Here is a 26,461-nt window from a genome sequence, read left to right as displayed (position 1 = left end):
AATATATTAAATCCTCATTAATATATGTTAGAATCCGTTTAATTGTATAATTCAGAAATCATTATAGTATATTTCAACCATGTAACCATACAAGAAAACTAATTAATGGCGACAAGTAAATAAATATAGGAGATTTAAGTTGTTGCACTTCTAAAACTGCGAAGGTTCAACAACTCTTTTTGGCTTCGATCGTAGGCTTCATTTGCGTAATTTTAAGCTAGATGCACATATTTCTGATAGAGAGCTCAACTGCAAAACCCTTTATCATAATATAAGATAGTACCAAGTCATCAAATAGTATCTTAATTAAGCAATAGTACGAACTGAAGAAGTTATTTTCTCTTTATTTTTGGTTCCAAAATAAAAATAAAAATGTATTTGGTACCACCTTGATAAAGGACGTGACAACCAAGCAAATGAATAGAGAGGAGAAAGAGAACCCAAATACGTGTTCTAAATTTTCAAAGAGAGATCTAGAGAGATTGAGACTAGCTAGAATTTATGATAATAGGAAAGTATGATAATTGTGGAATTGTATAAATTTAGTTTCAAGATAAGGTAAGATGGAAATTAATCTATGAAAAAAATATAAACATTAAAAGGCAAGAATGCGACATGAAACCAACAGCAATAAAGTCCATACTAAATGTTTCCTTTATTGAATTTTTTTGTATACAGTTTGAAAACCGGAAAATTAATTACTTGGCGTAAAAGTCATTTAATTCGCACACACTCTTGTCTAGTATCAGTTTGACTAGTAGAGATTCAAGCATATCCTCCACTCAGAGAAATCCGAAGACTACATAAACAGATCAAAATCAAAGCCAAAGCCAAATCCAAACAAATTGATATGAACATTTGATGGTGGAAACGACCAACCAAGTAAGCTGTTTTCGAAAACAAGCTATCATGAGAATTACAATAACACACATCCAAGGGATCGAAGAATAAAAATATAATAGAAAATAAAAGAGTCTCTGTTTAAAACATCAACAAAAACCACTCTATGGAATCCACATGTTTCTGTGAGCATGTTCGCTTTTATGGTGATGGGGAAGAAAATCAACCACTTCTGACTTGGGTTTGATTTTGAGGAATATGCTGCCTAAATGTGCCTCACACATACCCTTTTAAACACTTAAATGTATTTTGAATTTTCTCCTCACCTTGTCACGTGAAATTTCATTTATCTCTTTCTTCTTAGGCATAAAATAAGTTTAGCCCGATAAAAATCTTGTAAACACATATGAAGCAAGAGATAAACACAAAAATTTCACGTAACAAAATTAGGTAAAAATTCAACCTGAAATGATCCATTCCCCAACTAATTAACATTATTAGAACATAGGGGAATGAGAAGGAGAAGAATTCACTAAATTGAGAATGCTATTCCAATAATTATTATTATCTTCGTAAAAATCACTGTTAGTGCCACCACCACCATCACCGTTCTTGGACTCTCCACCATCCTCTGATGACAAACTTGGATCGTCAGAGTTTGTTTTAAGCAAAAGATTGGTGAAGCCTTCTTCAACAATGTCATGTGAGCCACTAGTCCTGAGGGACTCAGAGGCCCACGTGCCTTCCATGTTCATTGTGAATTCATGCAGACCAGAACTAAAAGTAGTAGTGATGGAACTATCATAAGTACTTTTCCACTCTTGCTCAGCTTCTTCTTTCACAAGAGAAGAAGAATTTCCTGAATTCCCCACAAACTCAATCATAGGCATTGCACTATCATTATTATTATTGTTTTCTCCTCCAATTCCGTTCATAATTGGTGGTGCATTCTCAGAGAAAGATAGTGTAGAAGTAGGAGACTCAAGGTCCCCACTTACCCCAACATTGCTTACAATGCCACCATTTCCTTCATTGGATTCTAACCACCCTCCACTATTCCAAGCCTTGAGAACATCAAGGGAAGATCGTGACGGTGGCGGTGGTGGCCGCTGTGCTTCTGGCTTATTATTATTATTGAGAGCTGAAGCTGAAGTTGATGCTGAAGATGAAGATGCAAATGTAGAAGAACTACTTCCAAGTTGATGCTGAAGAGAATGTGAACGTATTTTTGACTCTCTTACAAGTCTTGCTTCAGCTTCAAGGCGAGCACTCTCCCACTGAGCCATGTGGCTGAGGTTTGCAGCGGTTTTGGATTGACCGTCACTAGAGAGAAGTGCATCGTTTTTAGGCTTGTGTGTCACAGGGTCAATTCCCATTTTAGTTAACCTTTTCTTAATATGCGTGTTCCAGTAGTTCTTGATCTCATTGTCCGTTCTCTTTGGCAAGTGTGTGGCTATTGCCGACCACCTGAGTACAAAGACAACACAAGCATAGTGTGCAGACACACCACAAAAAAAAAAAAAAGCAATGTTAAAAAATTATATTAAACCCTAGAGTAATCCATCAACTACTAAAACAGATTATTTAATGTTGTTTTTAATTGATAATTTTAATGTTAATGTATTATATAAAAAAAAAACGTGACTTAACTTATGAGAGAGAATGAGAAGCTTGTGTATGTGAACCATGTTGAGAACATTAGATAATCACATTAATTCTATGCGGCATTGCTTTTTTTTTTTTCTATTAACAAATATATATATTGCATTTTTGCTTTTGATTGTGGCAGAAGATATATGATATATATAATCATTTTGCAATTAAGATTCGTCTCGAATAAACTTGTATGTCAGGGAGAAAATTTAAGGAAATGGCACAGGCCACAGAGCACACAGTTTCTGAAATTTTTTGTTGGGGGAGGGTTGGAATAGTTGGGTGAAGAAATTGAGAGGTCATTGCATTTAAGACATTCTGCTGGACAGCAAGGGCACAGGAGCAGAAGAGAAATTATAGCTCTCACACGGAAAATGAATGATTCATAGTTAGTGTAGAGTGAGTATGGGAATAAAATATCAAGCTGAGGTAAGAAATGCAGTGACATAATTATCATTATTTTCACATGTTTTGTTATAAATTTCCAAAAAAATTGGAAAATATTTGTGGAAGGAAAACAAAAATATCACTTTCACATTTTCAAAACAGAAGAAAAAATCCATAATGGGTCTTGAGTTTTGAAATTATCTGGTACATTGCTCAAAGGAAAACTAAGATGCAAAAGAATTTGATTTCAAAGTGAAAAATAGAACCATATAATGATATATCAATATCCTACTACTCAACAAAGAAAAATACCAAACCTGTTTCCTAAGAGGGCATGAAGTTGAATGATGGTTTGTTCTTCTTGCAAGCTGAATTTTCCCCTCTTAATGTCAGGCCTAAGATAATTGGTCCATCTTAGTCTGCAACTCTTGCCACACCTCTGAAGTCCTATATATATATATATATATATATATATATATATATATATATATATATATATACACATACACACAACAACAACACAAGGAGTTCCATTTAACAACATGAATACTACATTGCAATAATTTCATATATGTGTACTTACACATTATTACTCACAACATATACACAATATACATCAAACTAACACAACAAAAAAAAGTGTATATATATTATATAGTACCAGCTTTTGCTGGCAAAGCACGCCAGCTTCCATGGCCATGTTCTTCAATATAAGCTAAGAGCTTCTGATCTTCCTCTGGAGTCCATGGTCCTTTCTTTAAACCTACCTTGTCGCAGCATGGTGATCGTCCCATTTGCAAGTGGAAACTAATAACTAACACTAAAGACTGTAGTAGCTTTTCCTCTTATTTATATAGCACAATATGAAGAGAAAGAAAACTATGGGGAGAGAGAGAGGGATATAAAGAGAGAGAAAGAGAGAGAGAGGAGCATGCACTTAATTATAAATGAAGAGATGGGCATGGAAGAAAGGTTAGCGGCATAAATGGAATAATAAACAAAAACTAAATTAACAACAGTAAGGTACATGTGTGTGGACTATATCATTACAAGAGTACCCTTTGATCACTACCAACTGAATTCTCTAGGGTATATAGTATTGTCCACTTTTTCAACTTGGGCTAGTGAATACATATTAAATAAATATTAAGTAGTGTTTGAATGGTATTGATTAAAAAATTTAATTAAAATATATTTATTAATTAAGAGACAAGAAATTATATTCTTCATAATATTTTTTATACTTTTTAATAATTTACCCAATAAATATTTTTTCTTTTAATTTTTTAATTAATATCCTGTAGACACGAATTACGAAGACCCTATACATTATTATATGTTATGCAATAATAGATTGATGGAAAGATCGGTTATAAAAAGCAAAGGTGTCCATTGTCTTTTCGTAGCATTCACTTTGGGTAGAATTTTGAAGCCATCGACAGCAATGAGCTATACCAAGTTATAGCCATAATTTTTAAGTGATACATCATCCAGCGGTATTTATGGCATGGCTAAGGCCTGTTTTTAATTATACATCATATGGCTCATTTTGAGTTTTCTTTTTCTTTTTCTCTGTCAATCAATATCAGTAGGAATATATTTTTTATTTTCGATAGTGCTATTTATATATTATTCTCTTTACATCCTTGTCAAGTACTAGTAGAAGTGGAAAATGAATCAAGTTAAGTGTAGAAATTTAATGAATACTACCATTACATCAATATTAGTATAATAATGCATTTCTGTAAAAAAAAAAAAGTATATAATGCATCATATCGTTAATGCAAACTCATAATTTCTATACTAAATTACTAATAATTTATTTTTTGTGTTAACTAAAGACTACACTAACAGAAATAATTCGAATACCTGATGTTTTTTGTTCGTAAACAATTGATCTATATTGTTTTATGGTGATTGAATTAGATAAAGGCATTACGGTAGATGATTTGTATCTTATGTTTGATTTAATTTTTTTCCTTCACATATTTTGCTAATTAAATTTATTTCTTATTTAAGATATTTTTCAAATTTATTATCAATTAATTAAATTATATTTGTAGAGTTTGTACTATAAAATTGATTAAAAATTACATAAAATTATTTGAAATAAAACTAGTAATTGTCCCATGTTTTTAATTTAAATTTACATAGACCTTCACCTAAAAATAATATTTATTAAAATTATAGATGTAGGTGAACTAAGATTAACCTAATTATTGAGGCTTAATTAACTTGTTAAGAATAAGCTCAACTCATTAAAAAAGTGAAGTTGTTTTCTTAGCTTAAGTCTTTCTTATTTTGGTTCACAGGATAATGAACTTCGATGGATTAGGTTCAAATCTTATATTTGTTAATTTTTTCTTTAATTTATATATTTTACTTGAAAAAGGTCATAATGATATTAAAAAATCAAATAGTTATACACAAACATATAAAAAAATATAAGGTTAAAAACTTTATATATATAATGTTATTAAATTAAAAAAAAGGACTATATGTTGTGTACATATCAAGCTATATACCTTATGATATATTAAGTTAAAAACTTAAAATGTTAATTAAATTTGATTCATGAAATAATGAAATCAAATTTGTTTATTAACTCTTTAGCGTTGCTTTGAATGAGAAAATAGCGTATGAGTTGAAGTTACCCCTATACACCTTAGTTTTTACCTCAAATTTAATTTTAATTTTTGTGCTTTTATTTAGGTTTGACCAAAAAGTTCAAAGCAATCAAGAATTTCTGCTAGAAATTGGATATATCAATTGAAGGTCGGCTACAAACCTACCAAGATAGTACTTTCTTCCACTTCTGATTTGTATCTTAGTGCAATTAACTGATGCCTTATCTAATGGTACATATCCAGCCATCAGTCGCAGTTCAAAAGTATCTCTAGTAAAAAGAGCAACATTTGATCTAGCACTAGGATGAGAAGACGCAAAAGCCTATATAGGAGTTTAAAAAAAAAAAAAAAATCTTGTTCATACATTATGGAGTACGTTATAATTTACACTAGGACAAATATTTGTAATAATATATTTTCTAACACATTTTTAAATATATTCTTGTTTCTTTTACTAAATTTAATCAGAAATACGAAATCATTTGAGTCTCACTCTATTAAATGATTCATACATGTATGATTACTTGTAAAATTCAATAATAGAGATCGATTATGTACTGGAAAATTAATGAATAAGAAAGTATGTTACTCTGTTATTGACTATATAAGAGTCAGAAATGCTCTTCAATTCAAATTACACCTATCACTTGAGAATTTTCCTTTATTTTAAAATTTTATTATTAGGACTTTAAAAAAAGCATTAATAATTTTTTCTAATAAATTTTTTTTAGAAGAGAATCTAATAATATCTTTGGTTTTGGGTATCTCATCTATAAATATTCAATTAATATACAACTAACTCCAACTCTTTAATTAGATAAGGCTGTTTGAGTCTGAAAAGACTATTTTTCTCATAGTGAAGAGTATGATTAATTAATTTCTTACGGATTATTTGAAATTAAGAAATTTAATAACTTACAAGAATAATAACATCCTTCTACAATATTTTTCTATTGATCTTCGTAATGTTTAATAAAAAAAACAATATTAAATAAAATAATATATTTAAAATCTAAAACTTGTGAAAAAGATTTTAGAGGATTTAGAATTATCCAAATTACATGCAACAATCCAATTTCATCTTGGACTGTAATTACTTACGAGAGGTAGGTTAATAAAATAGTCTTTCAGAATGTGATAAACTAATTAAGGTTCGAATTTTTGTTAAAGGAAGTTTTATATATTTAGTGCATGTGTAATAGTAATTCAAATAAGATTCTTAAAAAAAAGTTAACTATGAAAAAAGAGTCTAATTCACCGGAAGAGGTCCCATGCATTTGGAGTCCAATAGTAACTCAAACAAGATTTTATCTGAAAATAAAAGATAATTTTGAAAATAAAAGGAAACTTGGATTGTAGCTTCTTTCAAAATTCATTGAAGCACTTAGTCATAAGTAGAGATGGGCATTTGGGTTTGGACATGCGGGTTGCCCTAAAATCCTACAACATGTAACTATCGTGGTATTTAGACCTTGATATTTTGAGCCCATTTAAAATATAGGTTTTTTTAATAATAGGTTTAATTTCTTTAATTTAATATAAAAAATACAATACTAACAAATAAGGGGTATAAGCTGAATAATTTTTTATTAAAAAGTAGTATAAGTTAAGTCTAAGACACTAAGAGACTCGATGCCTTGCATTTTGTGTTTAGAAAGTTAGGTTTTTCATTTTCGCCTATTCTCCACCTAACTTGTGATTGTCACCACCTCCACCTGAGTGCATGTGACTACCACTGTCGTCACCTATGTTGTTGCACCCTCCATTGATGCCACCACCAGCTCCATTGCAGACTCGCACACCTCACAGTCTCTCACAACACCCCCCCCCCCCCCCTCACCTTCTCCTTCTTCGCAAGTGATCCTCCTCAATCATTCTCATTCTCCGTCATCTCACCACCCTTGAAGGTTCGAAGCCTCCAACACAAAGTCTTGTGTCATAGTTTGACCTCGACATTTTCTATTTTTTTTAAAATTATCAAATGCGGGTCAGACCGCTAAACCCGCGGGCTATATAGGGTGGGTGCAAACTCGCTAAAAATGAGCTCATTAGAAATGCGGACTTTACGAGTTTTGGGCTTTCTAGATTAAGCTTCACGTGTGAGCTTGCCTGTAACACACCAAATAAATCCCACTAGAATGAGAGAGATTGCAGAGATTGTGAATGTGTGATACTATACAATTGAGGATAACTTAAAAGAATTAAATGATATTATCTATACTAATAAGATGCATCTAGGGTAGCTCATCAATTAAGAACTTCATAGATAAGCATGTTTGACTTAGAGCAATTATTAGATAGGTGACCTTTTAGAAGTTTCTCAGAAAATGTATGAGTGAGAAAAAAACATGTTAAATAATTTCGTGTTAATTTTTGGGGGCAATCATTAATCTTGAAAGCAACCAAAATTGATTGTCAAGGTTTCAGAAATGGCTAGGGAGGGTTCTGACTGATAGAGGACTCTGACCAATAACAATGTTGAGTGAAATATCATCGTGTGTAAGATGCCGAGTTGTCTACACTTGATGATGTTACATTTCCCGCATGCCGAACTCTAACTATAGGGGTAGGCAAAGGGTCACTCTAGATCGAGTTTGAGGTATATTTTGATCTGAACTTAGTATAGATTAATTCAAATTTTTTCTTATTTTCTTCTCCAACCTAAACCAAACCAATTTAATCATGTTTAGGTTTGTTCTAATCAGATTATCACATTTATTATTAAAATAATTGAAAGAATATAAATAAAAAAAAAGAAATTGATACTAAATTACTGTTGATTATCAAATCTATCTTGATAATCTATCATAAGTCATGACAATCAAAATAGAACTAAAATTTCAAAGACGCTGCCATTTCTTAATACAAACACTTACATCTTAATAAAAATATAAAAAAATTAAAAGATATCTTTTAATATGGTAGATCGATTAGGTTTGGATTCTTAAAATTAAAATCTAAGACCCAAACTAAATTGATCGGATTTATAATTTTCTGATCTAAACCGAACCAATGATTTAACCAATCTGATTTTATCATTGTATTATTATATTGATCGGGATCTGTGAACGCTCGTTCTTTGCCATACTATTAAGGCATAAAACAGATGACCAAGCTAAGCCAAGTCGACATCCACTAAATATAGGTTTTAAGTTTTAACTATAAAGTTACCAGTTACCCAGATGAGAAAATTGAGCTGCCAAAAAAGGTTGGCACTTAATAGAGGAGGCTGTGACCAAGGTGAATGAATCCATGAAAGAAGTTTAGGGGCTCTTTTGTAATTTGCTAGGATGAGGGAGCAATTTATGAGAGTGGGGCAATAGGGTTGCGGAGGGGTATCTTGAATGATTTGGTGCATGAAAAGACAAAAGAAGGGTCCCGTGATGAAAAAGGGTTAAAATAGAAAACTTAAATGTCCGTGCTCGTACGTGGTGTGCGATGGAAAAAAGTCTCATGGATCCGAGACTCATATTGGCTGCAGCAAAGACAATGGGGACACCCTCCTTAAATTTTCTTTGATCGTTGCCAGCTCTAAGCATCGTAATGGTCCTGCATAGCCTTAATGATCCCATTAAATGTGTAACTATTACACTTGTCAAAGTGATACAAGTACCACATGCTTCATATCTGACAAAAAGAAAATCAAAATCTTTGAGTGAATCGATTCAACAAATATCACTTGTAATCTTGCTTACTTTTTCCCACATTGTGATATTCTTGCTTGTCAAATAAGTTTATTGAGATGAGAAAAATTGAAATATAAAATATATGCATATGATACATGAGAACATTATTTTAATTTTATAATACAGATGATAACATAATATTGAGGGTGTAATGTTCAAAATTATTTTAATGGATTTTATTAGGAATGAAAGAAGCTTGCGGGGTATTAGACATAAAATTAATTTAATTAGTTACTAGAAAAAAAATATTAGGAATGAAAGAAATGAACGATATTAGGAATGAAAGAAATGGAAGATGAATGAAAAATAATTTTAGGATTCATTCAATTCATTCATTCAAGTATTACAAAGTTGATGTATTTATAGAAAGATAGAAAATAAGTAACTTGAGTAACCAACACTAACTTACTCAAATAACTTCTAATAACTATAACTTGAGTAACCAACTAACTTACTTAAATAACTTCTAATAACTAACTAAATGAATTTTATCTCTAATACCCCCCCTGCAAGCTGGAATGTGTTGAAAACACTTCTAGCTTGGAGAATACAAGCATCCATGGCCATAAGAGAAAATAAAAGAATCAATCAGGTATCCGAAAGGTCCCCTTAAAAAAATGATGCATAAAGGGATGGCCTACCCAGTTATATAAGAACTTAATCATCAATGACATCCATGGCCATGAGAGAAAACAAATCAATCAGGCATCCGAAAGGTCCCCTTAAAAAATGATTCATAAGGGAGTGGCCTACCAAGTTATATAAAAACTGAATCATCCTCGTGAACCACCTCATGTGGGACTCGCAACACGCCCTCTCGAGTCAGGGCTCGATGCCACAAAGTGAGGGCTAGTAACATTATCCACACCACCGGGCAGAATCATAAATAGCTTCAATAGGAAGCAAGAGACACGGAAGCAAAAACTTCTGATACCATATTAGGAATGAAAGAAATGAACGATATTAGGAATGAAAGAAATGGAAGATAGATGAAAAGTAATTTTAGGATTCATTCAATTCATTCATTCAAGTATTACAAAGTTAATGTATTTATACAAAGATAGAAAATAAGTAACTTGAGTAACTAACACTAACTTACTCAAATAACTTCTAGTAACTATAACTTGAGTAACCAACTAACTTACTCAAATAACTTCTAATAATTAACTAAATGAATTTTATCTCTAATAGGTTTTAATATTAACTATATATTCATAATTATATAATTAAAATTTGTTTTTCTTACGTCCATACATGATACACTTTTATATATGTGTGAAGAAAAATATCTAGTAAGAAAATCATTTTATTTAAGAGTAAGAATAATAAATATTGATTATTAAATTTTATTATGACTAATCAAGATTAAAACACATAAGTCGCGTAATTTTTTCTTAAAAAAGTCATATGATGTTTTTCAAATAATTATGTGGCAAATGAGTATTCAATTAATTAATGATGATTTGATTAACTAAATTAAGGAATTAAATAACTAAAATCATAAGATTGAAATGACACAAATATAGTTATAAATTATTATAACTTAGTAAGTATTAGAAATATTATTAAGAAATAGAAATATTGTAAATGTTTATGAGATTCAGTTGAAACTTTGCAGGATTTTGAGAAAAATATCAGCACCACCTAGTGAAGAAATAATCGCTCAGTGATGGAGTACCCAACCAATCTATGCTGATGTGCTGAATTAGGGTCTTTGTAACTACCTATAACAGTCTCAACCATTTCAGTTACAATGACATTCAAATATTCAATACTGGAGTCTTCGCCCAACGAGGGAGCTAAAAAGTGAGCGTTGCTTAGCAATGTGTTTCCAGTACTGAGTGATGACTTGATTCTTGCACCTATAAATAATTAAGCATTTTTTTCCAACTATTTTAGGGAACTTCATTTTTTTTCTATTTTCTTTGTTTTACTTTATTTTTGTGAGTTGCTAATAGGAGAGGGAGTTGAGTTTAGATTCTTGAAGGTTCTCTAATTGAATTGTACTCTAGGAATGAATGTGGAGCTTTAATGGTTTACAATCATGGATCTTCCCCCATGCCCCTATCTTGTGCTAATTTCTTAATTTCAGTTTCATGTCCTTTTCTTTCGTAATGAATGAAACTCTGTTCTAACTTTGTGAATCGTTCGTTCAATTGTATTTTAATTTCATATATTGTGATTCAATCTTGTTCTCTTTGCTTATTGTCTTTAGTATGTTGAAAATCAATGCATTGATCTTAGCTTAATTAGGGTTGCACTTGGAAAGTTGGATCAAAGGTTGAACTGAAAATTAAGAGACATTATTACATAGATTTAAGAATGTAAGTATATGGTTATGTGCATTCTTCAGAATCTGAACCTAATGCGTTCTTGCTAAGTGAGAGTGCTCACAGAATTAAGGTTCTTATTTAATCATTCATAGAATTAGTAATTAGTTACAAGGAATTAAGACTAGTTACTCTAGTGCAATAGGAACAAGGGAGTAGGGGATCTTGATTTATATTTTCCACCTAGAGTCATTGTGTTTCTTGAGTATTTGGAAATATTTGAATAGTCCAGATGTCTTTCTTAGGTTATTAGATTTTCAATTATCACTAACTACTAACCATGACAATCTTATATTTTGATTCACTTAATTAACACTAAGTGATAAGAACATGGTAATTAACTATATGAGATGATCGTTTCTTTACTTTTATTACATGTTGACCGGTACACTAATCTAAGTTTGGATATCAAAATTAATTTTCGTAAATACATCTAAGTCACACAATACAAATTAATACCAACTCAAAAATAAAACAATTAAAGCTTAAATTTAAGGTCCACATGCAAACAATAGATTGGAGCACTCTTTGTGCTCTACTCACATATAAATATATTGTAACTTTGCAGATTAAAAAAAATGATCCACCAGCAATTGTTATAAAATAAAAAAAATCACTTATATTAATAAAAGATCTAATATATATAACTTTTTCATTTAAAATAAAAAATAAATATTATAAAATTTATTTTAAGTCTCACTCAAGGTTAAACTGATTTGATACTAATCAATAATCACATAAACAAAATCACATTTCATTTGATCCCTATCTAATATAAAAACAATTGAAACAAAAAGTGACTTTAAAAAAAAATTAATATCACTCTCATAAAAAAATTCTCTCATTATATATATATATATATATATATATATATATATATATATATATATATATATATATATATATATATATATATATATAACCAGAATTACAAGATCACATAGGTCAAATGAAAATTCACAATTTTTACTGGTCAACAGTAAAAACATTTTAACAAGCAAAAGCAAACAACTCTATTGATGTAAAAAAGTTAATCTTAAGCACAAGTAGTGTTAAAGATTAGAGATATAATCAGCAATCAAGAACAAAGTGTTCGCCATGTTTATTAATAGATAGCATACTTACATAGTAAAACTCAATACCTATAGACTTCTAAGTCCTAAGAAAATTGATCACAAATAAATGTTTAAAAACAAATGGGAAGAGCTAATATCAATATTACGAGAAAAATGGATAATCAATTGAAATATTGTCTTTATTAAATTCTTGTGGGTATACATGAATTAAAGTTTAATATATGTTGGTGTAACCAAACTTTTCCTAGGGTCTATTTCATAAAAATAAAACCTAAATGGAAGTGAAGCCTTAATAAAGTCCGTACTTAGCTAGATAAAGAAACTAGTGAATAACGAACTGTATTTGTCGTACAAGTGGAAAAAACAAGCTATCGATTTCAATCATTTATGAATATGATGGCAATACAAAAGGAAAATTTAAGTTTCAATACACTGTGTAGGATCGTCAATTAGGCAGGAAAAAATAGCTTATGTGGGTCATGAATTCATTGAATGATACTGATAAAAAAATAGTAAATAAGCTAGCTCTTATTTCTTGTGCAAGGTTGTTAGGGTATGCATGCGTATTATTATTGGTCATAACTCGTATCAGAGCAACAAGTCATTAGCAAAGATGTCTTTTTCATAAGAGAAATTTCTTCCAACAATGCATAATCATCATCTGGTGACACCGACTTTTGAGGGTTTTAAAACTTAACCATGAGTAGGTTTGAGTTGTTGCTAATTTCACGATCATGAGCATGATAATGTACTTATTGTGTTTCTAGGTTCAGAACATATGCGTTGATCACAAATACTCATCATATGGAAGATGATCTCATCTTCTAGAAAAATTTGAGTACTAGGGTTCAATTATGCATCTTATAGCTGTCCCTGAAATATGTCCATCCTAATGAGGGAGCAACTTTTTCAATGTCACCTACAAAATTGTGTTTTAGTGATAGGGTGATTCCATCATAACTTTCCTTTAATTGAATTGTTTTAGCTAATATAGGAAAAATAATCGGTGAAACTCATCTGACTAATAATACATTTTGCTAAGTCTTTATGTTGATAGAAGGTAGTCGTGACTTAAAACCTTTTAGATTAAACATATGCTTTCCTACCAAAGTGAGGCAGGATCCTATGAACGTGAAAGTTTAGGTAAATTTCTAAGCACCTCGGGGAAGCTCCTTGCTTAGGTCAAATCCAGTATTAGAAGTCATCTTGGAAAATTACAAAATATAGACATCAATTTGATACCATATAGCTAGCTAGGTAGGAAAAGAGGTTAGCTAGCTAGTATAACCCACTCCCCTTGGTACTTAATGAGAATAACTAATAGAGTGCGTTAGTTTTCCTTGATCTCATAGGTTCAAACCATTCAACTAAAACATCAGTTATAAATGAAAACAAAGTCACTAAAAGAGAAAGGTATCAGAATAACTAGCATGGCATTCTTTAACCGAATGATAACTCATTCATGGTTGAATTAATCAACAAAATCAGGGTCTCAAGAAGATTTTGATTCCAATGATATGTAATCATATTACCCTAAGTAAAAAAATTACGAAACATTCTTTGTATATTTTCGAGTTCGTTAATCCATGCAATTGCATCTTATTTCACTTCAAATGAAAATATCCTGATAACAATCCAACATTTCCCCTCCAGATGCCTTCTAATTATTTATTGCCAGATTTCACACCAATAAATCAATAACCTAAAACATCACCCTGATCACCGAAAAAATGAAAAATTAAAAAAAAAAACATTGACCCAAAACGCAGACACACCACGTTAAGAGGTACATTAATATAGCTTCAACTTTGATTTTGTACCTCTTCGATTATTTAAGTTTAAGGTTAGATCACACACCTAAGTGAATAAAGCATTTCATGCCAATCTTAGTAAAATAGTCAAATTAATTTAGATATTTACTTTTGTTTCGGAGGAGCAAGTGTGCAAGGTGCTTTTACTTCAATTGCTCCAACCTCGTTCATGACTTGATTCATTGATTAATGGTTACAGAGGAAGTGGTATGAGCTCATAGTTTTGACATTTTGAATTAGCAATATTACAAACAGGTAGAAGGCTAGAAATTGGATAAAGACAGAAAGACAAACTTGCAGGTTCACATGGTATTGTTATCAGTGTTTCAGAACTTTAGTTTTGTAGATAGCAATGCCATATTGTGTTTTCAAAGAAAAAACTTCTTTGCATTTGGACGGATGTTTATGACCCAAGTACCTCCTGCAACACATAAAATATAATTAATTTGATCTTATCAACATATTAAAGAATTTAAGCTCGGCATGGCGCAGCACGACATGACACCACACTAAAGAAGCAGCATATATACCCAAACAAATTAGATTGACGTCATAGTATCCTTTGGCGAGACGCTGTTGTTGCCGTTTGTTTATTTAAAAGAATTTAATTTTGTGTAGTGGTTATTCTATGGATAAACTAATTTTGTAGAGAGGCTATTTAGTTCAATCGGATTTTAGAGTTTGATTTTTGTCTCATATGCAAGATTTAGAACCGGGGAGTGTTTGAAAAAACGAGGGAGTGCGTTTTTTGAAAGAGTCATGTGGGAGGTGGATTGTTTTTTTTTTCAGAAAACAGTTGAACCAGGGAAGTGTGTTTTGCAGGGTATGTAATTTGGGTAAAAAATGTGTATTATAGTGAAATGGATATAGCAACTGTCTTTGAATTTGATGGTAAATGGGTTTGTGACTTTGTGTAAAATGGCCCAATGTTCAGTTTTCATTTAGCTTTTGGTGCTCTTTCAAACTTCAAAGAAATACGCACAAAGAATTGCTATTCTCACCATAGTTTTTATGAAATGGCAAACTTACCCTCCTCCCTTTTCTACAACCCCTTCATCCCTCACACTTTCCTCTCACGTTGACACCCACCACCCCTTCTCCATTGTTCCTTTTGCATCAAGCCCGAATCTCCTTCCTTTGAACTACATTCATGAGTTATATATTCACTTGTGTTTGTGTTTGAGAGACTGGTGAGGTTATTTTTGCATCTTGAAGTACTCTTAGAAATCTTGCACAATCTCCATATGAGATATAGTTGAGTGCAAGGAAGGTTCAATTGTGTTCATGAACCAAGAGACCAAGAATGAGTTGTCGGTCTAATAATCTTCGTCAATCCCTTCTTTGGGCATTCGATCATTTTGTTGACGTATTTGAACTTCTCCCTTGCTTATAACATGATGTTTAATTGAACTTGTGTCAACAAGCTACTAGGATTGTCATTTGTGGTAATTGTTGAGACAAAGTCCCTCCAAGAACTAAGTGTTTTAATGATGACAAACCACTATGAAGTAAAATTGAAGTGATAAAAAGTAGGACTACCAAAAGAAGAACTATTCAGAAGATGGAAAGGCAGTCGTGTTTTTTGGATCAAAGTGCATATATCACAAGTTGTATATGATTGAAATAATGATGTTCAAGATAGCTTGAGTCAAGGGATAAATATCATAAATTATACATGATCAAGATCATCAGAAGTTATGGTGCAATTGAACGTGTAGAAAAACATGTCTTGAACTCTAGAAGCTAGCACACACAAGTTAGATGCATCAGAGCTTGGAAAACATTGATCTTGATGTTGTTGTTCTTTGTGATCTTTGAAAAAGTCCAAGTCATAGAAATTCAAAGGAGATGATTCTCTTAGTTGGAAAAGAACCACCGACCAAAAGTAGAAGAGAGATTGTAAAAGCAGTAACAACACTTCATTAAAAGACTAGTTGTAGAAGTTATGGTGCAATTGAAGTCATGTATGATAAATTATACATGACTTCAAGATCATAAGAAGTTATGCTGCAATTGAACGTGTAGAAAAACATGTCTTGAACTCTAGAAGCTAGCACACACAAGTTAGATGCATCAAAGCTTGGAAAACACTGATCTTGATGTTGTTGTTCTTTGTGATCTTTGAAAAAGTTCAAGTCATAGAAATTCAAAGAAGATGATTGTCCTAGTTGAAAAAGAACCACCAACCCCAAAAGTAGAAGAGAGATTGTAAAAGCAATAACAACACTTCATTAGAAGACTAGCTGTAGAAACAATCTCCAGAAAACTTCCAAAGATTCAAAATTCAAATTCACGAGGAAGCCACCAATATCTCAACTAGCACCAATGGATATTTCCTAATGGATTCTTCAAAAGACTATAAGGTGAAAGCTAGTGACGATGGAGCAAAAGCAAAGACAAAGAAGACAACTAAATAGACTTGTATGATAGAGGTTGAATAAGGTAGAATGACTACCTGCATGAACATAGACAACTCATGCATCATTTGGATTCAAACTCCAATGGCCATAAATGGCTAGCTCTTGATCAAGTTTATAAATTGATTAAATGCGAAGGAGCAACTTGCAAAGAAGATTGCCAAAGTAGAGGGTAAAAGTCAATAGACAAACCCTTTATCTAACACTCTAGGTGAAAGCTAGTTCCTAAAAAAAAGTGTTTTATCCACCACTCCCTTGGTGTGAAAGAACCATAATAGGTAGTTGTGTGTAGCCAATAGCAGGTGCTACTAAAGAGAGCTTAGGAAAGCAGTCAGGTGACTAACGTACTGATGTTCTGGGAGCATAACATGTTGTTGTTGTGTGTCTAGTAGAGGTATTGCTAAAGAGAACTAGGAAGACAATTAAGTGACTATGATTTGTTAGGTTTTGGGGGACACAACGGGTTGTTGTGTGTGTCAACTAGCAGTTGTTGCTAAAGGTGAAGCCTAAAGAGCTTTTTGAAATAATATTGGGTAAGAGCCTCAGGAGGTTTCAAGAAAGAAATAGTACCTAGTTGTAGTGGCCTGTGGAGGCTTCAAGAAAGAAATAATATCATGTGATCTTTGGTTTTGGTAGAAATCCTATAAATGTAGGGATTGGACATAGCTCGAGTTGGATAAAAAAAAAAGTGTAAATTCTTGGTGTGTTGTTCACTTTCTTGTTGCTTTCAATTTATTGTTGTTATACACTTAATCTATTTTTACAAAAACCTATTTTAAGAAACTTTAACTTGATTCTTAATCAAGGATTTTTTTTTATAAAATTGTTTTATCATTCAAAAGCAACTCCAACTCTGTGCAATCAAGTGAAAGTTAGAAATTATAAATAATAGGTTTTGTATCATCTGTGAGTAGGTTGTGAAATAGTAACCAACAAGTCTACCTAGTGATTTTTCATTGAACTTTTAAGTTAATCCAAGTTCTTGTAATATGACATAAAAGTACTCCTATTAGTTTTTTTGATTTTGTAAGCAGAAAAGCTAGAGAAATAATTTAGAAGCAAGTGTGTTTGTGAAAAAAATATCCAAATCAGTAAAAAGTCAATATTTAATTTCATTCTAATGCCCGACTAATTCACTTCAGTAATGTCATAGGGAGATATGGTTTGTCTCATCCTTATACCATCAACCACATTTTACTCATTTTACTCATGGGATTAGAATTATTGATGGTCTTAGGTTCAAGAAAGAGTTCTGGTACCATGTAAAGAAGGAAATTCCAGTGGAGAAGATTCTCTTTATATTTAATACAAATACTAATACAAATATAAATATAAGACTCCAACATAATCATCTTTTGTTTGTATGCTAATTTACAATTAAACGATACAAATAATTAATTCCTAATGATAAGAATCATAATCTCCAAGATATTAGGGGGTGTTTGGTTTGATTGTTTTCTGTTTTCATTTTCACTGAAAACAGAAAACGGTGATGAAAATGTGTTTGATTGGATTTCTGAAAACATTTTCAGTGAAAATGAAAACAGGAAACAACCAGAAAATGAAAACAATAAATTTTCGTTTTCAGTGTTTTCAGTTGAGAACAAAAAACTCATTTCGAGTAAAATGAAATTGTGGTAACAATGAATGTAATTTTAAGCAAATCTAAAAATACAAAAAGACAAGAAGTCAATATATCATAAATTTTCAGTATTTTTATTTCATGAAAACAGAAAACAAGAAGTCAAACCAAACATATTTTCAGAATTCTAATCTTTTGAAAATGAAAATAGTTTTCAGAAAATGAAAACAGGAAATGAAAATAGAAAATGAAAATGCAAACCAAACACACCCTAAGGATTCATAGGAATCATAGTAGCGGGATATCATAGAGACAACTTATGTTTTGTTTTGTTGCGTTTCGTATGAATTCCAAATTTTTCATATCTCTTAACTTCTTGGGAGAGATCGGTACCTAAAACCTTTCTCTTTATGATGATAAATCTACAAAATATTTTTTTTAATAAATTGGTGGTCATATAAAAAAGAAATATAAGAAACCATTTCCAAAATTGTCATTGTTTCTATTCAATCATCCAAGGGATGCCCACTAGGAAAATAAAAAAGGTAAAAAAATAAATGGAAAAAGAAAATAATGGGATAAAAAATATACAATATTAGGTATTGGATAATTAACTTTATCTTTGAAAACATTCACTTTTTTGCAATGAAATTTTGAATAATGATTTATCCCACAAATAATGTATTTGAATGAAAAAAACAAAATTATCAAAATGGGAGAAAGTAAAAAGAAAACAAAAAAAATAATCATCCCCAAAAGATTTTTGATTATTTAATTATATTCATGAATCATGACCTTGTACAATCAAATATATCATTTCTTTTTTCCCCTCATTAGCAACAATATTACTTATCATACCATCAAATATATCATTTCTTTGTAGAAGTTGGCTAATCTATATTATTTTTGTCATTTTGTTCATATATAGGTGGAAACATGGGCGGATGCAGGGTATTTGCTGTGGCTATTGCGCCGACCTTATTTGTTAATCTATATTAAAATAATTATCTTCATAAAAAATTATATATTATCTCCATTGGATTTTTTAACTTAAAAGTTCAAATAAACATAACACAATCAATACAAAATTTATATGTTCAAACTCAAACTATTTAACCCAATTCTTATTATTGTTCCAGTGACAAAAAAACACACCACATACTACATAAAAGACATCATTTCATGTATCATCTCAAAACTAATAATAATATTTATTATAAATTAAAAAAACTGATAAGATAAAAAATACATATGTACGATTTAGATAAACAAAATAAAATAAATATTAGAAGAATCAAGGGAAATGAACTAAGACATAAAAACAAAAAAGAAAGGTGGGATAATAACAGTTAAAAAAGCGGGAATGCATAGGAAGGATATGTCCTGTGGAGGACAATTATAGTATTCGAAATGACAAAATCATAAAACATTTTTATATAGTGTGAAAATATATATAGGACAATTTAAATTTGTAAAAATTTAAGTATTTTAGATTTCTTTTATCATGATATAATATATTTTGTAATACGTTGTAATATTTTACTTTTGTGAAAATATTAAAATTTATTTTTAGTATCCAATAAGAAAAATTTCTAAATCCTCTGCTCGTGGAAAACTTTGCTTGCTTGTATCCTCGATTGAGTTTCGGTACTTATACTCATTATCAGTAATAATTTCTTTTGCTTTTGCTTTGGTTTCTTAAAAAAACTCGGTTACTTAATTACCTTTAGGGGGCTAAGAAATTTAATTGATGAAAGATATCCATCAAGTAAACTTTGGACGACTACAAGGAAATTTGAACCGATGCTCACAAGAAAGTTAATTCTTTTGTCCAAATCTTAATGATTTGCACCAACATGCATTGACTTTCGGCACCTGAATACGTTTTTTAATTTTCTCACTTGAATGTTTTCATAAAAGAACTTGTGGACTAAGAAAATATACTCATAAATAGGTACTTTATCTTGAAGGTTTTTTTTACCAATATACACACTCTTTTTCCCAAAATTCCCACAATATATCTATTCCAATTTTTTCCCAACCTATATTAGTTTTGGCTACAGGTAGAAAATCGGGTTTGGTCACTCCAACTCCTGTGCTTGAGGTTTGTTTTTATTAAATTATTAAAAAAATATAAATATTATATTATATAAATATATTTTTAATTGATTTTAAAATTACTTTTTTATTAAATTAATTTTTTAATTTTTTTAAGAGTTGATTAAATTAATTTTTTTAATAAGAAAATGATATTATTAAATATAATTATTTTTTATATTATTTAATTTACTTAAGATATTTTTTAGGTGAATATTTTTTTTAAAAAAAATCTGAATTTTGTCTAATAATATATTTATTTTAGTAAAAAAATTAAAACTTTTAATATTATTATTTTACTAAATATAATTTGTTTGTTTGTCATTAGATTTAATTAAAAATGATAATACTTTTTGTTTAAAAATTTATTTATAGAAGAATATTATACTACATTATCAATAAAATACTTAAACAATCACATTTGGCTAATGAAAAACATAAGATGAAGATATGTTAGGACAATTGTTTCTGTTATGATCATGTTGCCGGTAAATTTCACGTTTTTTCTACTTTCTCGTTCATTTTTGTCTTCGTCCATCTCAATAGGAATGCAAGTTGAAACGGGATGATCCTTTACAATCCTCTTTCTCCTTGGGTTAGGACCTCACTGATCTCCTTCATATTCTTGCCACATTGGTTCATATGGTAGTAAATCAAAGGAGTTGTCGTAGACGTGCAAAATGTGTTGTAAAGTGAATAGTGGCAACACATAGTTCATAAGATCAACATTGACAGATTTACAGGCAGTCATAGCATGAGAACACGGTACATGTTTAGCCTGATATTCACCACAATCACACTCTTGGGATTGTAACATTACTCTAAACCTTCATGGTGGTCTGGGTGTTTGAAGTGGGGATTAAGTCTCTGTTACAATAAATGTGTGATTATGTGTGTCGAATTCATTTATAATATGTGTATTTAATTCTTGTTGACTGTTATTCATTACCTCAGAGACGACGACTTCAGAATATCGTGAGTCAGAGTTGATCATTACCTGAGTTTGTCGACCTCTAATAGCAGAGAGTTGTGTGGTCTTAAAGTATGTCTCCTTAACCAACGATGACACCAGCAAATGTCTTGTGTTTTTTTAACATGGAATTAATAGACTCAAACAAATTGGTTGTTATATGTCCCCAATGTTTCCCCTCACCGAAGCATTGTACCCAATTTTGTTTGGGTAATTGATCAAACCATTCAGCTGCACTTGTCTTATTCGCACGGATATTCCCAAGATGTCGCCAGTGCATCTTCTCCGTGTATGCGTAACTTGTAAATATTCAATCAATCTATTACGTTATGAAATTTGATTGAAAGTAAAGTTTAACAAAGAAATAAAATAGATTTTCACTAGCCAGCATGAGTGGTTTCTTTAAATATTTGCAGTTTAAGTTTCCATGAAGAAAATTTTGTTCAATGTGGCGCAAAGGAAATGGGATGTGTCTTGAACCCATAAGTTACTTGGGTTGTTGTAGGCACTGATAATTGGGGGGGGGGGGGGGTCTATCTGAAATGAGAGAAATGTTAATTTGCAGAGTAATATGTCTTCTCAAATTCTTTAGAAACCCCCCCCCCAAACTGAAGTTGTCTCCCTTTCTACAATGGCGTAGGCAATCGGGAAGATATGGTTAGCTCCATCTTGTGTTGTATCTATCAATAGTGTGACAATATACTTTCCATAAAGCCATGTACCATCTACTTGTACTATGGGTTTGCAATATGCAAACCCATTAATGCATGGACCAAATGACCAAAAGACACGTTTAAACATTCTTTTGCCCAGTACGATTTCTCCTCCCTCATACACGGATTCTGTTTGAGCAGCGACCACAGTCCCGGGAACACAAGATTCCAAAGCTCCCACAAGTTTTGGCAGGTTGGCATATGATTCTTCCTAGTTTCCATGAATAATCTCCAATGCTCCTTCCTTTGCTAACCATGTCTTTTTGTAGGATGGGGTATAATTCATGAACGTTTTGATCTTTTCAATCAATGTCTTGATGGAGACAATTGGGTTTGTTTTGACAATTGGTTGGATGATCTGTGTTATGACGTGTTTGTCGAGTTACTGATGATCTTGTATGAGTATTGGCTCGAGACAAGTGTGATGATCTCTAATACTTTTAATAATCCATTTGTTATACCTCTTTGAATTGCATGCGCCTAAGCTCCATGTACATCCATTTTCATGTGATTTACACACCAAGTTTAGCATTCTCTGGTTAGAGTAAATTGTTCTGCAATCAAAATGATTTCTGATGTTGTATTCTTTGACTGCTCAAATATATTGTGCTTTTTCATCGAAGGTCATGCCAACCTCGAGTGCACTGGTTGGTGGTTGTACATTATGTTGCTTCTGAACGAAATGGTGTCGATCAATGTAGTGTGGTAGGTGGTCAAAGTTGAAGTCTACTGGACACCTAGGTTGGTGATATTGCAACGGAGGTGACGAAGGTGTCGTTGGTCTTCCAACTCCCTCATCATCATCGCTTTGGTCATCACTTTGGTCATCGCTTTGGTGATTGATGTGATCAAAGAACTGTTGATCCTCATCCTCATTAAAATCATCCATGTTTTCCTCATGAAATCATATAATGGGATCGATCTTCGTTAACGATGGGATGCTCATTTCAGTTTGATGTTTGTGTGTGTGGTTGTTGTGAGGGTGACGTAAAGGGGGATAAAGGATGGTTTTGTTGGTCAAAGGAGGTTTGTTGGACATAAAAAAAAAAAGAATCATTTTCGGATAATAGTTGTGTATATGAAGTTTAAATATCAAAGGGGTCTTATGTTTCAAGCTTGTTGTATGAAGATACTGGATCATTGAGGTCTAGGTTGTTGTACGGTAATTGTTGTGGAGGCGGTAGTCGTAGTTGTCGACATGAGGGTTGTGGAGACTATGGTTTTGGTTGAGGAATAAGGTCAGTAACAGCATAGAATTCGGCAGAATTCAATTGTGGATTTTGGAGAATTGTTTCCATCGCGCCTCTGAGATCGTAATTGTCGAGTAGTTGTATTGAAATATAATGTGTCTGATTCTGATGAAATGAAATAGGGACACGAAATAACAATTGAGCAACTTTTTCAGTTGCTCGAGTAGGGAGATGATTGTTAATTTTCCGAATCAATTGTGTTAACGTAATAGAACGGCTGATGTAAATAAATATTGGGTTCGCATATGTGTACACTGATCCCTAAATTGGGTTGTCTGCTATGTGACCATTGTGATAAATGACGATCAAAATTTCTTTAGGTGGAACCATGGTGGTGCTTGCGGGATATGAGTGGAAATACTGTGAGAGTTACAAATTGAATTTTGTTTTGTGAAAATGTTATTGTGTGTGATATGTTGTCAAATGGTCAGATTATAAATAGGCTGAGAAAGTTTATTACGAGAGTTAGGGGCAAAGTTAGGTAAAAGAATTAGATTGGAAGGTTAGGTGGCAAAGTTTGGTCATTACCTTGAGTAGGTGGGAGAGTTAAATTATTCATTCTAATTTCAGGGAATTGTCCAGCTTTTGCTCCATGTCGGTCCAACTTAGGTCATTAACTTGAGTAGGTGATAATGAATTATGAACATCAACTTTAAGTTCCATACATATTACACTTGTCATATTCACAAATGTATGAAACATGCACAAAACACCTTCTTTGTCAATAATTTGAATTGCCCTATATTGAACTTCACCATTGAATTCATATACAAGACAATGATACCAAAGTGCAATAATTGTAGGCGTAACATCATTATCTGTAATTGATGACTGTATTACGGTGATTATGTTTGGCAGCGTCATTGTTGGATTCAAGAGTAACAATTTTGTCTTGTCACCTTTGAAAACTGCATTTGCACTTGAACTTTGAATGATTTCACCATTGATATAAACATACGCACAAATAGGCTTTGACCTAATTTTGCTTGTTGTCTCTGTTTGCTCTCAAAATTTGATTTAACGCAACTATGCAAAATCTTTGATGATATGGTGCATTTATATATACAATCAATCACGGGTCCATGGTTCACGTGAATTAGAATCACCATGCGTGACACTAGCACAGTCGTGTTAATGTGCTTTAGAATCTCGAGGCCTTACAATGAGACAAATTATAAATGTGCTTTGGAATCTCGAGGCCTTACTATGAGATTAAGTGTAATGTCCAGCCCATGCGGATTATTGAAAATCACATTAATGCGGTAAACGTACGCATGTGAGTGAACAGTGTGCAACACCACACATTCTAATTTCAGGAAATTATGCAGCTTCTGCTCCATTGATTCAATAGTAACAATTTTGTCTTGTCATTATTGATATAAATGTACGCATAAATTGGCTCTAACCTCATTGCTTGCTCTCTCTGTTTACTTTCACAATTTGATTTGACGCAACTATGCAAAGTGTTAGGTGATATGGTACGTTTATATATCAAAACAATCACGGGTCCATGGTTCACATGAATTAGAATCTCGATGCATGACACTAGCACAATCCTCTTAACGTGCTTTCGAATCTCAAGGCCTTACAATGAGACAAATTATAAATGTGCTTTGGAATCTCGAGGCCTTATAATGAGATAAAGTGTATTTGTGCTTTGGAATATGAATGCAGTTTATATGATAAATAGATGGGAGGTGCATGTCAATACCACATTTACATCACCCAACATCAAATTTTATATCATTTGTACTTGGTTTACCATTTGACATCATTGTCATGGCTCATAAACCTCTATTGTGTCATCAACACGTTCATCGTTCACGTACTACGATTAACAACTTAATCACTTCCTATTACCATACAATACCTGAACCAGAACCACAAATTTTACCATTATTATCGTGTACCGGGTTCCAACATATTACCCTAATCAAACAGTGTAGAATTGATCCTGCATTGGTTAAACAATGGAGGCCTGAAACACACACCTTTCACTTGTCATAGGGAGAGTGCACCATCACACTTGAAGATGTTGCACTACATCTAGGAATTAGAGTCGATGGTCGTGTTATGGTTGGACCTAGCTTCTTACATTGAGATAATTTATGTGATGAGTTACTAGGGGAAGTCCCTCCCGAAAATGCACATAAAGGAGCTACACTGAAGCTAACATGGTTGCTAAGCATCTTGCGTACACCATTGCCTAAAGAACCAACAACACACAAACTACAATGCAGGTGTAGAGCTTACATAATGTACATGATTAACAATGTTTTAATTCCTGATAAATCTGGAAATAGAGTTCATTTAATATATTTGAACCTATTACGTGATTTGAACAACATAAAAAAATATAGTTGGGGTTCCGCTTGTTTAGCAAACCTGTATAAAGAACTATGGCGAGCATCATCGAAGGTCGGTAAAGTTATGGGTGGTTGTGTCATACTATTGCAGTCATGGGCTTGGTACCGCATACCTTTTATTGCACCAAGAGTCATACGACCCGAAACAACTTATCCACTGGCTAAAAGGTTATTTACATATAGCGAAATCTAAATTTTTAATTTCAATGACGTGTATTATAACATTACAATGAATACTGGTTTTGTATGTTTTACATTTCAGATAGAGTGGTGGTAGATTAGAATATAGCGTCACACCTCATGGTGACTTGGTCAGATATAGATCTCGTATAGATCATATGGAGAGCCATGAGGTATAATACTATCATGAACTGCACCATCAATATGTACATATTAACATTTACTAATGTTGTATTGTTAGCATATATTTCAGTTTTCTTGGGTCCTATATAGAGGATTTGAAGAACACCTATCGAGACAAGCATATAGAGACATAGACATTTGGTATGCATGTACTGCAATTATTTGTTTCTTGATTGTCGAATGGCATCAAACAAACTGGGTCAAGCTACAATTTGGACTACAACAAGATATCCCTATTGATCCCATGAATCTTGATCGATTTCACCAAATTGACATGCGAGGCAATCATTACA

General features: G+C 32.0%; 1 protein-coding gene across 1 annotated transcript; it reads right to left on the bottom strand.

Moving 5' to 3' along the window:
• Nucleotides 1–835: 835 nt before the first annotated feature.
• Nucleotides 836–3,813, bottom strand: LOC114399078 (transcription factor MYB16-like). The gene is made up of 3 exons (XM_028361180.1): nt 3,542–3,813; nt 3,198–3,327; nt 836–2,307 (listed from the first exon to the last, which is right to left on the bottom strand). The coding sequence occupies exons 1-3, from the start codon at nt 3,672–3,674 to the stop codon at nt 1,338–1,340; spliced, it is 1,233 nt and encodes a 410-aa protein (XP_028216981.1). The 5' UTR covers nt 3,675–3,813; the 3' UTR covers nt 836–1,337.
• Between the last annotated feature and the right edge of the window lie 22,648 nt (nt 3,814–26,461).

Source organism: Glycine soja, chromosome 19, assembly GCF_004193775.1.
Source record: "Glycine soja cultivar W05 chromosome 19, ASM419377v2, whole genome shotgun sequence".
NCBI lineage: Eukaryota > Viridiplantae > Streptophyta > Magnoliopsida > Fabales > Fabaceae > Glycine > Glycine soja.
The sequence above is the reverse complement of the archived record's forward strand: the minus strand, read 5'-3'. Positions and strand labels throughout refer to the sequence as shown.